The 15645-nt window shown below is 44.3% G+C and overlaps 1 protein-coding gene across 3 annotated transcripts in view; it reads right to left on the reverse strand.

Moving 5' to 3' along the window:
* The window catches only part of KIF13B (kinesin family member 13B), a 211656-nt gene that overhangs the window by 36887 nt on the left and 159124 nt on the right, over nt 1–15645 (reverse strand). For all 3 annotated transcript variants that reach the window (XM_037893849.2, XM_037893848.2, XM_037893850.2), the window contains 5 exons: nt 11080–11256; nt 8765–8857; nt 6530–6682; nt 5377–5454; nt 4610–4663 (listed from right to left, as the gene is read on the reverse strand). In XM_037893849.2, the coding sequence (XP_037749777.1) occupies nt 4610–4663; nt 5377–5454; nt 6530–6682; nt 8765–8857; nt 11080–11256 (555 nt within the window). The remainder of the gene's footprint in view (nt 1–4609; nt 4664–5376; nt 5455–6529; nt 6683–8764; nt 8858–11079; nt 11257–15645) is intronic.

Below are 15645 nucleotides of genomic sequence, written 5' to 3' on the forward strand. Positions count from 1 at the left end.
AGCCCACAAGTGATTCCCCATAATGATTTTAAATAAAGGTCTCTGTCAAAGGGGTGATGGTGGGTTAACTCTTCAGAAGCTGCCCATTGTAAAAATCTGTGCATGCCTGCGACGTCGGTATGCACAGCTAATTTTGAATGGATTTCTAAAAAGCACCACTACACACACACTCCCCAGCTCCACTCCTGGCAAAGGATTTTCCCAATCTCTTACTCTGAAGTGCTGCCACCCACCTATGTGCAAAGAAATGAAGAGCCAACTCTTGCTGTAAGACCATTCTGGCTCCTGATTAGAATATTTCCAGAGGGACTGTTTTGGTGGCTGCAAGAGAACCTCCTACCATTTCTGCCTCATCTAGGGTGACCAGGTGTCTGGTATTTGACTGGAACACCCGGTCGAAAAGGGATCCTGGAGGCTCCGGTCAGCACAGCCAACTGGGCTGTTAAAAGTCCGGTCGGCGGTGCTCAGGCAGGCTAGTCCCTACCTGTCCTGGCTCCACGCTGCACCCTGGAAGCGGCCAGCAGGTCCGGCTCCTAGGCGGGAGGGCCATGGGGCTCCATGTGCTGCCCCCGCCACAAGCACCGGCTTTGCACTCCCATTGGCTGGGAGCTGACGGGGTGGTGCCTGCAGCAGGCCAGAGCAGCACGCAGAGCCTCTTGCCCACCCACCTTTTCTAGCATCTGCTCTGCTGGCTGCTTCTGGGGCATGCACAACACAGTGTCAGGACAGGCAGGCAGCCTGCCTTAGCCCATCCCCTTACCCCCGCTGACCAGGAGCTGCCCCAGGTAAGCCCACGCCCCAACCCTGAGCCCCAACCGCCTGCCCTTAGACCCCTCCTGCACCCCAACCCCCTGCCCCAGCCCTGAGCCCCCCCACACTGCATCCCAAAGCCCTCATCCCTGGGCCCAGCCCAGAGCCCACCACCCCAACCCAGAGCCCTCATATGCCCTTGCACCCAAACCCCTGCCCCAGCCCTGAGCACCTCCCCACAAGCTGAATCCCCCTTCTTCACCTCAAACCCCTCATCCCTGGCCCCAGCCCAGAGCCTGCAAACCCCAGCCCAGAGCCCTCACCCCCTCCTGCACCCCAAGCCCCTGCCCCAGCCCAGTGAAAGTGAGTGAGGGTTGGGGAGAGCGAGCCACCTGGACACTAACAATGAAAGACTATTCCATGGAAACCTTACAGAATCACAGAGGTTAGATGTAGAAAAGACCTGTGATGTCTTCTAATTCACTGCCCAGCTGCCAATCCAGGACTGTAACACATTTGCTTGTTTCATGTCCATCTAGTTAGTTTTAACTAGTAAGAGGAGGCCTGTGGATCACTTTACCATGCCACTAGTTACACATTTCTACAGAACTATGGAACAGCTGCACCTGAACAGCTGGAGCTTCGTGACAACGTAAGAAAGAAAGATGTGTCCGACAGGCTAAGTCGCCTCTCAGTTACAACAGTTTCAGGTTGGTACAACACCGTTGTTTTCGATGGAGTTACTCATTGGCATCAGTAGCATGAAACATAGATGAACATGATTTGTTGGGGAAGAGTCAAGATGGCTTTTGTAAAGGGAAATCATGCCTCCCCAATCTATCGGAATTCTTTGAGGGGGTCAACAAACATGTGGGAAAGGGTGAGCCAGCAGATATACCGCACTTGGACTTTTCAGAAGGACTTTGACAAAGTCCCTCACCAAAAACTCTTAAGCAAAGTAAGCAGTCATGGGATAAGAGAGAAAATCCTCCCACAGATCAGTAAGTGGTTAAAAGACAGGAAACAAAGGGTAGGAATAAAAGGTTACAAAGGAGAGAGATAAATGGCAGAGTCCCCCAAAGATCTGTCCTGGGACTTGTGCTGTTCAACATATTCATAAATGAGCTGGAAAAAGGGGTAAACAGTGAGGAGGCAAAATTTGCAGACAATACACAATTACTCAAGATAGTTAAGTCCAAAACAGGCAGCAAACAGTTACTGTACAAAGAGAACTCTCAAAACTGGGTGACTAGGCAACAAAATGGCCCATGAAAATAATATTGATAAATGCAAAGTAAAGCACACTGGAAAACATAATCCTAACTACACATACAAAATTAGGGGATCTAAATTAGCTGTTACCACTGAAGAAAGATCTTGGAGTCATGGTTTGCTCAGTGTGAAGTAGCAGTCAAACAGAATGTTAGGAACCATTAGGAAAGGGATAGATAATAAGACAATAAATATCCTAATGCCACTATATAAATTCATGGAATGCCCACACCATGAATACTGCACATTTGTGACGGGTTCGGTCACAGAAACCCCCTAGGGACTGCCACCTGATGTACTGAGACTACCTCTGAGCCAGTTTTCCCTGCCAGCGTGGGACTCCAGTACCCTGTCTTGTTGAGCCAGACATGCCAGTCTGCTCCAACACAGACCCAGAGTCTGAACCACGTGCCCCCAAAGCTGTAGACTTAACTGAAAACAGCTTAAGAAGTGTTCCTGTCTCTAGCACCCAGACACCCAGTTCCCAATGGGATGCAAACATCAAATGAATCCGTTTTACTCTGTATAAAGCTTATACAGGGTAAACTCATAAATTGTCCGCCCTCTATAACACTGATAGAGAGATATGCACAGCTGTTTGCTCCCACAGGTATTAATACTGCCACCTAGGTTAATTAATAAGCAAAAAGTGATTTGTATTAAGTATAAAAAGTAGGATTTAAGTGGTTCCAAGTAATAACAGACAGAACAAAGTAAGTTACCAAGCAAAATAAAACAAAAACACGCAAGTCTAAGCCTAATACATTAAGAAACTGATTACAGATAAAATCTCACCCTCAAATATGTTCCAATACACTTCTTTTACAGACTGCACTCCTTCCTAGTCTGGGCCCAATCTTTTCCCCAGTACAGTCCTTGTTTCAGCTCAGGTGGTAGCTAGGGGATTTTTCATGACTGCCCACTTTGTTCTTCCACCCCCTTATCTAGCTTTGGCACAAGGCACGAATCTTTTGTCTCTCTGGGTTTTCCATTTAGAAGGAGGGATGGGAAAGCACCAGGTTTAAGACGGATTCCAGTACCAGGTGACATGGTCACATGTCCTGGGAGACCCCAAGCCTTCATTTTTCCTGGCCTGACTCACAGGAAGGCTTGCAAGTAAACAGATCTATTTACAGCCAATTGTCCTAGTTGATAGGAGCCATCAAGATTCCAAACCACCACTAATGGCCCACACTTTGCATAATTACAATAGGACCTCAGAGTTATATTTCATATTTCTAGTTTCAGATACAAGAATGATAAATTTATACAAATTGGATGACCACACTCAGTGGATTATAAGCTTTGTAATGGTACCTTACAAGAGACCTTTTGCATGAAGCATATTCCAGTTACATTATATTCACACTTATTAGCATATTTTCATAAAATCATATGGAGTGCAATGTCAACAGTTACGGTCACCCCATTTCAAAAGAGATATATTAGAATTGGAAAAGGTACAGAGAAGGTCAACAAAAATGATTAAGGATATGGAACAGCTTCTGTACGAGGAGAGATTAAAAAGGCTGGGAATTTTCAGCTTCGAAAAGAGATGACTAAGGCAGGGATATGATAGAGGTCTATAAAATCCTGAATGGTATGGAGAGTGTTATTTATTACTTCTCATAACACAAGAACTAGGGGACACCCAATGAAATTAATAGGTGGCAGGTTTAAAAGAAACAAAAGGCATAACACACAGTCAAACTGTGGAATTTGTTGCCAGGAGATGCTGTGAAGGCCAAAACTAGGTTCAAAAAACAAGTAGATAAATTCATGGAGAACAGGTCCATCAACGGCTATTAGCTAAGATGGTCAGAGATGCAACCCCATGCTCTGGGAGTGGATGATAGGGGATGGATCACTCGATAATTGTCATGTTCAGTTCATTCCCTCTGAAGTACTGGGCATTTGGCAATAGAGAGACCAGGATGGCCGTTCTTATGTAAATGAGGCACAATGGCTGTATTTTCAAAGCAGAAATATTTTAAAGCAAAGGCATTTAAAGTAAGAACAATATAGTAACTATAGTGGGATAATAATTTTATCGCACTCATTAGGTGGACCTAATGCATTAGTTACATCTGCTGGGACCTTTGGACTCTGAAGCATGCCATGTGCAGTATCACTGAAAATTCAGATAATGAATTTTTCTCTCAATGCTTAAATGAAGTACAGTATTTTAATGAGAAAAACAGTGGGACATTTCTATGGATGTGGTTATAAGCAATTAATTACTTGCAGATGTTTTAGCATTTCTTACATGGAACAGAAATTTAACTATCTACATTAGACCATATATGAAAACTCAATTTCTTCATACCTATTCTCCATATGAATACATATTTATGCACACACACAAACTGTGCAGGTCATAGGAAGGCCCTGTCGTCTATCTAGGCCTTGAGAAGTCTCTCAAAGTAATTATTTGATCTTTAAATCGAGATTACTTTTGAACCATGTCCTGATGATATTTTTTTAAGGTCAGTGATGGGGTTGATTCTGGGGCCACACACCACAAAAAGGAAGAAGAGATTCTCCCTGATCTCCTCTTCAAAGACCACAAATTGCTTTAAACATTTACCTTCTGACTGCCAAGGTTGTACAGGGGAGCTAAATCTTGACGGCTTCCAGATATCTGAAATGGTTGAAGTGAACACATACATTAGTTTCTGCAAAATGTTAAGTACCTCTAATAAATGTGTCTTGAAAATACATAAGAGCAGGAAAGATGGTCTTGGAGTTATAGCACAAAACTGAGTTTAGGGTGAAATGCTGTCCCCACCGAAGTTTATGGCAGAACTTCTACTGATTGGACCCTTAGGTTCTATCTCTAACTCTGCCACAGATTTCCTGTGTGATCTTGGTCAAGTCAAAATCTCTGTCTCAGTTCCTTCAGGTGTTAAACAGAAAATATAATTTCTACAGAAAATATGTATGAGGCTTAATTCATTAGTACTGGTATTTATAACGTGCCTTGAGATCTTCAGACAAAAAGAGTTGTAAGCACAAAATATTAACTTGATAATTGGATGAAATACCTTCAGTGTTTCAAAAAAGAGTAGTGTGTACAGAAGTACATTTCACATGGCTATTTTTACATGGTCTGGATAGGTATGGGTGTTTAGAATGCTAGCCTATGTGATCAGGATATGGAAATTTGTGGGTTTTGTCTCTGCTCAGGAATTCACATGCTGGTTTATCTCCCCCACCACCAAGGAAGGGTGCAATTGGGGGATGAGACCAGAGGCAACTCATCGTTTTATTCTCCCACCTGGATAGCTTAGGGCCCTGTGTGTTGTATGGTCTGCCCTCCTCATGGAGCTATTGATGCAACTGTGGCATACTTACCCGATTGACGCTGGGAGAGCTCAGACTCCTCCTGTTAAGTTTTCCTTTCCCCGTTAACTGCTCTTTCACCGCAACCTCCTGCAGACCAGTCAAGACATCAGGACAGAAACACTTTACAAGCATCTACCCTGTGATCGAAGTATGGTTTTGCATATACATGAAAATATTTCAATACAGCCCTAATGCACCATAGAAGAAAGGAGACTTCACAATTTAATCTTTAATGTCTCATATAGTATGCTGATAGTAGGAAGTCTACAGGGAGCGGGCAAGTTTGGTCCACTAGTAACTGTTTGCTCAGTGGTATGGCTAGAATTTTACATAATCTTTAGAAGGTCATTGAGCATCTATAGCCCTGCATCTATGAGAGGGCTATATCTCTAACAGATGTGAACAGTGAGACTCCTTTTCCTAGCTGAGCTCCTATTTTAAATCTTTAAAGTAATTATATTTGACAGAGAACTTCCTTTCAATACTTAAGAGTGCAGCACACTTTATTGTTAATTTATAGGGGGCAAGCACATGCTCAGATTTGTTTTGGATAACTTTCTCTCTCTTGCTTGCATAATTTATACCCAGAAATACAATTTTCCATAAATGTGTCCCTCTCCTGTGTTTTTCCTGGTAAACAGATCAAGTTACAATACTTACGATTAACCTAATCAATGTCTCACTTATTGATAGAACAGGCTTGGTTACGCCAATGCATAGCATGTACAAGATGACACAAGTTGCTAATGACTTCAGAAAACTTGCTTTCTGAAACTCTGGGTTTAATTTTAAAGCCAACTCCACACACAACTATCTTTTTTGAAATACAATTCTGGCAGTGCACAGTGTGTTTCAAAACACACAGAGAAACCCAGAATGGACAGTGCCACTGACATCAAGCCTTCAATCCTACCTGTACTGCATACAATTTCGAAGGAGTAACAAGTATGTGAAAGAGCTACCATCATGCACTTGCTTCCTTCGAAGTCTGTGTCAGGACACTCTGAAGAGCTGAGGCATATACTGAAGTGGCCCTCTTGTTTATTAAGCCATTGCATGCACTGATAAAAAGATTTCTATCACAACAGTGTTCTCAGTCAGTATATTTACTGATGTCAACTCTGGCATTGGAAAAAAATATAATAATAAAAAAAAAAGACACCTGGCGAAGACGATCCAGGGTGAGAATGTTCTCCACTGCCAGCACACTCCGCAGGTACTTTTCAATATAGGCTTCTGAGTCAGCTGAAGCTGTGTTTTCAACATTAGCTGCCATCCTTGCTAGTGCTTCCCGCTCCTCAGCTCCCTGAGCATCCTGGGAAGAAGGAAAGAAAGGCTGCCTTGTTTAAAGGAAATATTTCCAATTAAAAAACCCCCCAAAAATACAGCCAACCAACCAAAAAACAACACGTCTTTCCCTATACAGACCATACGAAGGCTTTGAAAAAATGGATGATGTTGATTCAACATTGAATCTTCCCCTAAATTAGATAAGAAATTAATCTACTTCCGCAGTACATGCAGGAATCCCTAACAAAGACTTTTTAGGAGCTCCTGCAGCATAGAAGCTAGATGGGTGCTTGTATTGTTTTTGATGAGTCCAACCCTTCAGCTGTAAAGGCTGGTTATGGTTCTCTTTCCTTGTCAGCAGAGTTTCATGGGGAGATATCACCATCAAGCAATGTAAATACTATTCTTGGGGGTATTTTGCGCCACTGTGCAAGTGCAGCATTAATGTCTCCCATAGATTCCCTCCTCCCCCCTCCCCCCAGAATAATTGATTCTGACGGGGACTCGAGGAGGTGAAGGGAAGCCACAAGAGGGGTCATGCTGCAGTTATACCATTCGCTAGCCAGGGGCTAATGTGGCGTCAGAAGAGGGCAGCTGGCTCACATGCTGGAGCAGCCAGCCATGGAGAGGGAGGGGGAAGAGGCTGGGTGAGGAGGCATGGAATGGGGGAGGAACAGAGCAGGGCACCCAGAGCTGCTGGGGGAGGGGAGGGGTCACACAGACTGGAGCCCAGAAGGGCTAGTTGGGGGGGAGGGGAATGGCAAACTGGGGCGGGGACACAGGAGCTAGTTGGGTGACAACACTGAGTGGGAGTGGGGGGTGCAGGGCCACATGGGGACAAGAGGATGGGGAGTGCACTGCCACATGGAGATGGGGCAGTCATGCCTGGCTGAGCGAGGGTGCAGGGCCACATGGGGATAGGAGAAAGTTGGGGTGCAGGGCCAAACGGGGACTGGGACAGACGTGCTTGATTAAATGGGAGAGGTTGAGGTCAGCCAGGGTCTGCATGGGAAAAGCTCCCCAACTCCCTAACAATCCCTCCCCCTCAAAAAACCTGTTGCATACTTCTCCTAGCCACATCTCACAACCCTCCAGGTTCACTCCCAGGCTCCCTCCCAGTAATTACTTCCCTCTCCCTTAGCTCCTCCATTACCCGTGACTCTCCCAAGCCTTTGCTCTGCTTCTGAGGGGTGCGGGAAATACGGTTCTATACTGTAGTTTAAATGAATTATTACTCAAAGTTCTGTACTAATATGCCTAGTAAGGAATCTATTTGTCAAAAACATTTCCTTAATCTTTTTGGTTTTCTGTGCTGTTACAGACATACTTGCTGACAGGTATTTTGAAATAAATTACCAAAATAATTGAAACTGGCATGATTATATTATGTTATTTTGACAAGTAAAATATGCAGAATTTTTATATATTATGCGCAGAATTCCCCCAGGAGTAAAATGTCTGTCTTCAGATATTTTATAGCACTAAAGTCAGCCACATTTGGATCTTTGCCTGCTCCCTACAACATACTAAGCTACCATATGAAGGGAAATAAAACTAAGAAAGTTGACAAAACAGAGACTACAGCTTCAGACATGCTTTGGGTGGGAGGTGTGTCTGTCTCTCGCAGTGCTTTCTTGGAGGCTGTTATTGGGCATCTGTTTTGACCGAACAAAGGCAAGAGTGGAGGCAACGAAGGAAAGTATGACGAGGCTCAGTGCTCGAAGGGTTAAAGCAAGGCATTATTTATTAAGGGACAGCCTCTACTTGAAATTTAGATTCTATTTAAAAAAAAAATTAAAAGTAGTCCGGTACTAAACCTGCTCCCGAGTCCCAGGACAAGATTTCTTAAAATATTTCTCTTCCCCATTGCTGTATGAAAGACCCACACAAACGACGAGGGAAAAATGACTAAACATGGTAAACAATGCAGATTGCTGCAAAATGCACAACGTGGAAAAAAAACAGTTTGTCTAATCTCTGTCTGTTCTAGGAATCTTAGTTATTACTTGTAGCAACAATAGGCAACGAATATTCAACCAGATGTGAAATTTCAAGAAGTTGGTGTCCCTTTGACAGTTTCAGGTATTTTCAATTCCTAGTTATTCACCTCTGGAATATTAGAGACTATCTCAAAGGTGACTCCACAGCCAGGAATGGAACTTCGATGAGACATTCTTCTCAGGAGGCTCTGTGCAAAACCCTATAGAGGAAGAAGGAAAGGGGAAAAAATGGTTGTTTCAGTTTAAAAAAAAAAAAAAAAAAAAAAAAAAGGTGTTTTAAAATAACATTTTCAACAAAAGCAAACGTTTGTATATGGCAAATAACAGAACAGACAAAACAAGCAGGCAGCATTCAAAGGACTTTAGTCCAAATAAAGACAAAATCAGTTACTTCTGTCTTCATTACAGATGTAAAAAGGGGATTATCTTTCTACACAGCAAAGTGACCTCTTAACGAGAAAACAAAGGATTGACTGGTTCGAGATGATTTTTTTTTTTTTTGGGAGACCCCAGGGTGACTTTTCTTGAATACTGAAAAGTACAGACATTAAATTCTTGACCAAAGAGATCGTTATGAAGAATGATTTAAGAGGGCATTGTCATTGTTTATGCTGACTTGGCACCGCGCAGGGATAAGAACTGGATTCTTGATTTAATGCAGAGATGAGTCATTGAAAGATCCTGCTGAGTCTGAACAGCCTGGAAAGGTTATCGCTGGGGATTAAAAAAACCTAGTGAGAAGGCTGACTTTTTGTGTTGGCAAATAGACTCAGCTTGCAGATGAAATCGGCATTGTTGGCGACTCAATACAATCTTTATGATAAATGGAGCCTGCAAATGATTTCTGTGAAATGGGTTCCCCCCCAGTTCTAGATAATGGAAAATTTGCCTGTTTCCTTTCTGGGAAAGGCTTCGCAGCTAGTCAGACATCTAGTGCTGTGCCTCTCTTCCTCCAAATACTATCCGCAGCTCAGTTGTGTCCACAGGGCTCTGCCTGGAGCTTGGCCATACCCCTTCTGGCCTCGCTTTAGACTCTGCCTCCTGTAGTGCCAACGGACGAGCAGCTCAGCACTCCCACCTTATCGGATACTGTCGCTGGCATAGAAAGCCAAATTTTGGGGCAGCATTGAGCAGAATTCTCCCTCCTCCCACCATCTTCATCAAGGAATGAAGATTTTCAGGGATCATTCCCTCATTGGGACCGTTCATTGAGCTCCTGCCTTCCATTTATTCCTCCCCCCCGCACCTTCCATCATGGCAGAACAGGCCAAATGGAGAAAATAAAAGGTCAAGAGGGACTTTCGTTCTGAGAAGCCACAGACAGCAACGTGTGCCGCAACTGCTGCTAGCATACCCCTAAATGTCTCAGACCGGAAGAGAGGTCAGTTTCTAGAAACAGATGCAGTCAATGTTACTGATGGGGAAAACATAATGCAGGTTTCACTTCGGATACATAGGCAAATTAGACGAATTTCACTCATCTACAAAACACAAGCTCCTGGCCCATGAGGAAACACCTACTAAACTCTATCCAATGTTAAATGATTGGGATTAGAGAGACTATTCACCATATTAATACTAATGGTATTGAAACAAAAATTCTCTCCAGTATTTAGCGGCATCGTACAAAAGCCATGAGAAAAAAAAAAAATCAAATAATCTTCCAAGACACTGAAGTTCTCACACAGACTACTAGCAACTTGAAGCATCTCGTTATTCCCACACAGGACAGAGCAAATCGGTGTTAAGTAAACACAAGGAATCAAAGCAGCAGCTGGTTGTTGCTATTTCTGATGCTTCTTTATGACAGTGTACCAAAGTAAAGAGCTGAAGCTGCTGAGGATGGGTGAAACACAGTATCCCACCTTCTTGATTCTCCAAGTCTAGTCCCCAGCAGGACTTGTGAGGAAGAGGAACTGAAGATTAATGTATAAATTATTTTGGTATTTTCAAAGCTTCTACAAAATGGACCCAGATCACTTCAACATGTCAAACAAATGTATCCAGCCAAAGAAAAACTACATCAAGAGAAGAACTGGATACTTTTCTTTTTGTTCTGTAATGCTTCTGGCTAAGAGTTAGTTTAAAGACTCTTTTTAGAAGGCCACTGTTAATTTCATTTTTCTTCAAGGGACACTTGTCATGGCTCAGAATTACAAACACACAGCTCCCATAAAATATTTAAAAATACGCACCTCCATCTCAACCCGATGTTGGCAACCTATCAAATCCACCAAAACAAGGGGTACACCAGTGTTAAAATGCTGCAGTGAAGTGAAGCACAGACTAGGAGTCTGAGCACAGGACTGGGGACCAGGAATTACTGAACTCTGGTGTAGAGCAAGTCAAAAGCTCTTTGCCTCAGGTCTCTCATCACTTTGACAGGGAGTCAAAACTCACTGGAGGGTTTTAAAAGATGTACCTGTCTCCCGTAGACATTAACGCAGACACGCTTGCGTAGCACTAGCTGCATTTCTGCAGGATGGCTGAGCTGGACAGTCACTCTCACAATAAGGAAAACTCTTTCATCTGTTGCTGTTCCTTTACTGAGCTGAATGCAGTTATGGACTGTGGAATCCCAGGAGGCTTCTACTTTCACCTGCAAAGGAAAAAAAGCATCTCCTCTAATACATAAATTTTAACTCAAAAAATTTCTAGTTCACCTAGAACTGGAAAAAACCAAATGTCTGTTTTATAAGAGGTCATTTTACAATCAATATAGTCTCCCAACAAAGATATCTGAATTTAAAAATGGAGGTTACTTACCTGTAAGTAGAAATTCTTTGGGATCTGTGATCCCTAGCTGTATTCCACATGTAGGTGCGCATGCACATCATCCACTTGAGTCCATAAATTCTAACAAGCAGTGTCCGTTGACCCAGGGCATAAGAGGCAGTGTGGGCTGACACCTGTCCAGTTCTTCTTACTGTGAATCCAGTAGGATCCGAAGAAAAGGGGACTGAGGGGTGGTAGGATGGAGGGGAATATAGATATGGACCACACATCTCAAAGAACATCCAGTCACAGGTAAATGACCTCCACTTCTTTGAGTGCTGGTCCCTATGCTTGCTCCACACCTGGGTGACTGACTAGCAGCATTCAGACTGAGGAGGGTGCGAGGATGTTAGCAGCAAAGATGCTTAAATTACTGCAGTTCCCACTGTTGCATCTGCTTGAACTAGCGTACAAAATGTTTTGTATGTGTGTGAATGGAACTCCAGGTAGCCATTCTACATATGTCCAGTATCGGTACTTCCTTCAGGGATGCTGTAGCAGCAACTTGTGCTCTCATGGATTGTGCCCTTACCCCATCAGGTGGAGGAATGTGTGTTAATTGGTAGAACTTGATTCCTCCAGAAATCCACTTACATTCTCTGAGAGGATAGAGCTTGTCCTTGCAACCTTTCTGCTATGAGAAATAGCCTTGGTGATTTTCTGATAGGTCTGGTCCTTTTCAGGTAGAATGTCAAGGCATGTCCGACTGTGAGGGAATGAAAGCGGCTCTCTTCAGCAGAGGCATGGAGTTTCAGGAAAAAAACAGATACATGGATAGTCTGGTTGACATGGAATTCAGAAATAACTGGGGAGGAATTTAGGATGGGGGTGAAAGGAGACTTTTTTCCTTGTGAGAAACAGTATAGGGTGGGTCTGCCATGAGGATTCCCATCTTGCGCAATCTTTTGAGTGAGGAAACAGCAACTAAAAATCCCACTTTCAGGGACAAGTAGGACATAGGGCATGTTGCCAAGGGTTCTAATGGAGGTCTGGTGAGCATAGACAGGACATGATTGTGGCCCCACTGAGGTGTAGGTTTGACCACTAGAGAAAAATCCTGACTAGCCCTTTCATGAATCTCACTGTCATTGGGTGAGTGAAAATGGAATGTCCAGCTACTGGAGGAAGGAAGACACTGATCATCTTGCAGTGAACTAATGGAAAGACCTGAGGGTTTTTTTTTTTAAAATAGGAGAATCTAAAACAACTGGGACATCTAGAAAGCTGGGAGAAGGCTGATTATGCTGAGCCAAGGTAGAGAAGCATCTCCATTTAGCTAGGTAGCATTCTTACTTTGATATCTTGGATGGGTGCTGAGCAAAAACGTTCTAGTTTTGATGCCCATCCAAACACCAGGTGGAGTGGCTCTGGATTGCGGTATCCGATTCTGCCTTCTTCCTGAGTAAGAAGATCTGAAAAGGTGTGGATCCTGATAGGAGTTGGGACTGAAATTCTCAGGAGTTCTGAGAACCAAAACTGTCTGTGCCAGTTAGGTGCTATAAGAACGACTCTGGCACTGTTGTGATGGATCTTTCTCAAGACCTGTGGTAGCAGGGGAATAGGAGGAAAGGCATATGTAAGTTCTTCTGTCCATGACAACAGGAGATCATTGCCCTGGGAGCTGTGACTCATAGCTCCTCTGGAGCAGTACGGGGGAAATTTCCTGTTCTTTGGGATCCCTTTGCATCCCAACTGAGGTGTTCCCCACACAGGGTCTGCAGAGAACTGTTTGTTCAGGCTGTATGCTAACGACTTTTGAGCACTTGGAAGGTATGTGGCTTGGATGGTGTTGTAGTTTCTGATATACCAGACCAAAGCCTGACTGCTTCTAGGAAGAGATCTTGCTTTGCCCTATTTGTTTATGTAACAGACCATGTTGCTGTTGTCTGATGTTATTTTGATATAGAAGTAAACGTATAAGCAGATTTAGCAGACTGCCCTCTGTTCCAGTAGATTGATGTGCAGTCTGGCCTCTTGTGGGGTCCAGGTACCTTTTATGGTGTGGTTGTTCATGTGAGCATTCCAACCCGTAACGCATGAATCCGTTAGAAAAGTGACACTGGGGCAGGAGCACTGAAGGGGATTTCTACTTTCACTGGTTCTGGATTCAACCACCAGGTAAGACAGGTGATGACCCTGGTGGGATTGGCCACTCTGGAGTTGATGTGATCCTCATCTGGTGAGTAGACTGACCAAAGCCAGGCCTGTAGGCATTGTAGATGAAGTCTGGTGAATGGTGTCACATAAGTGCACAAGACCACGTGTCTAGAAGAGAAAGGCATACTTTGACCATAGTCCTTGGTCTGCAAGTAATCTGTGCTATCAGATTGCTCATTAACTGAAATCTTTCTGTGGGGAGGACCGCTCTGACAAACTTTATTGTCTGTGTGGGTGTTAAAATGGACTTTTCTTTCTTTGCACAGACATCCATCCTGCTAGACGATGGAGCAGGAACAAAGTCGCCAGGTGTCGGTCAATACTGCCTCTACTGGGGCCACCTACTAAGAGCTAGTTATCAAGATATGGGAAAACTGTGTACCCTGACATCTCATTTCGGCTGCAACCACAGAGAAGACCTTCATGAATACTCCTTTGCTGTTGCTAGTCTTAAGGGAAGGACTATGAACCGGAAACGTTCCCGATCTACTAGAAATCAAAGGAACTTTCTTGATACTGAAATGGCACTCATTCTATTGCCCCTTGTTGGAGGGGGGAGTCCACCTCCTGTTTAAGAATCACCTCATGAGAGTGGTCCCTGAAGGGGATTTGTGGGGAGGGAGAGAGAGAAAAACTCTATGGAATATCCTTAATGGACGAATTCTAGGACCCAATTCTCAGTCGTGATAGAGTCCCAATTGTGGGTGAAATGTGAGAGATGGCCCCCAAAGATAACGGGGGTAGAGGTAAGTGGCATCAAGAGCAGTGAAGGATATCACCAGAGGTGTCAAAGGTAGCCCTTAGTGGGTGGCTGAGAATAGGCAGATATATGGTAGCTGAAAATTGATGTCTCTGAAGCCTGATGTTTATGGGCGGATGTGGGTGGTATAATGTCTGTGGAGAGGTTGGCCTTGGCCTATACATCTGCCTCTGGTGTTGTCTCCTCAGGGCTGGGGTGTAAATTCCCATGAGGCGTAGAGTTGACCGTGAGTCTTTCAGCAAGTGTAGGGACTCATCTGCTTTCCATTAAACAAATTTGGCCTGTCAAAAGGCAGGTCCTGTATGGTGTTCTGGACCTCTTTGGGGAGCCCTGAAGAGTGAAGCCAAGACTCATGCTTTACAACTGTGTCAGTGGCCAAGACTCTGAATGCAGTATCCACTGGAGCTAGAAGAAATGCCTTTGCCAACAACTTGCCCTCCTCTATCCAGGACTGAAATTGGGCTCTGTCCTCAGGGGGAAGCTTGTCCTTAAAGTCAGCCAGGCTAGAGTAATTGTTAAAATCATATTTTGCTAACAAGGCCTGACAGTTCATGGTATGAACATTTTTTCCTCCAGAATGTCCAACCTCTTCAAGCTCTTGTGAGCCGGAGTGGTCTTGGGATGTTGTAACTCTCTTTGTGGCTTAATGTACCACCAGGGATTTGGGTGCTGGGTGGGAGAAAAGACATACAGCTTCTTTGGCAGGGACAAAATCACATCTCTCAGTCCTTTTAGGCATGGGGACTCATGAGGTAGAGGTATGCCAGACCACTCTGGCTGGCTCCATGATAGCCTCATTAACTGAGAGTGCCATCTTGCTTGGACCTGCAGCCTACAGAATATCCAGGAGATAGTACTGGAAGTCATGGATCTCCTCCAGTGGTATCTGGAGGCCATTGGTTATCCTCTGCAGTAGCTCCTGGTATGCCTATGGTGAGGATGGAGTGACAGCTTCAGTTGGAGCTCAGATGAGATTCCCATTGGTGCCGGCAGATCCGAATCAATGTCCTCCTCCTCCTTGAACTGTGACAGATCTGGTGGGTGCCGAGGAGAGGTGTTGTATGACTCTTGGACGGATCTGGGGTGTCTGCCACGGAGTTTCCATGGGCCCCAATAAAGCCAAAAGGAGGGATCAATCAGATGGGAGAGACCTCATAGCACCGGATAACATCCAGATCTCCTCGACTCTCTATCAGGGCTCAGAACTCTAGGAGGAGATGGACTGGCTGGGGTGCCTGACTCACCTGAGTCTGATAACTGCTCTCTCCTCATTGGTGAGGTGGAAAGTATATGAGG

This window comes from Chelonia mydas, chromosome 3, assembly GCF_015237465.2.
Source record: "Chelonia mydas isolate rCheMyd1 chromosome 3, rCheMyd1.pri.v2, whole genome shotgun sequence".
Lineage (NCBI taxonomy): Eukaryota > Metazoa > Chordata > Testudines > Cheloniidae > Chelonia > Chelonia mydas.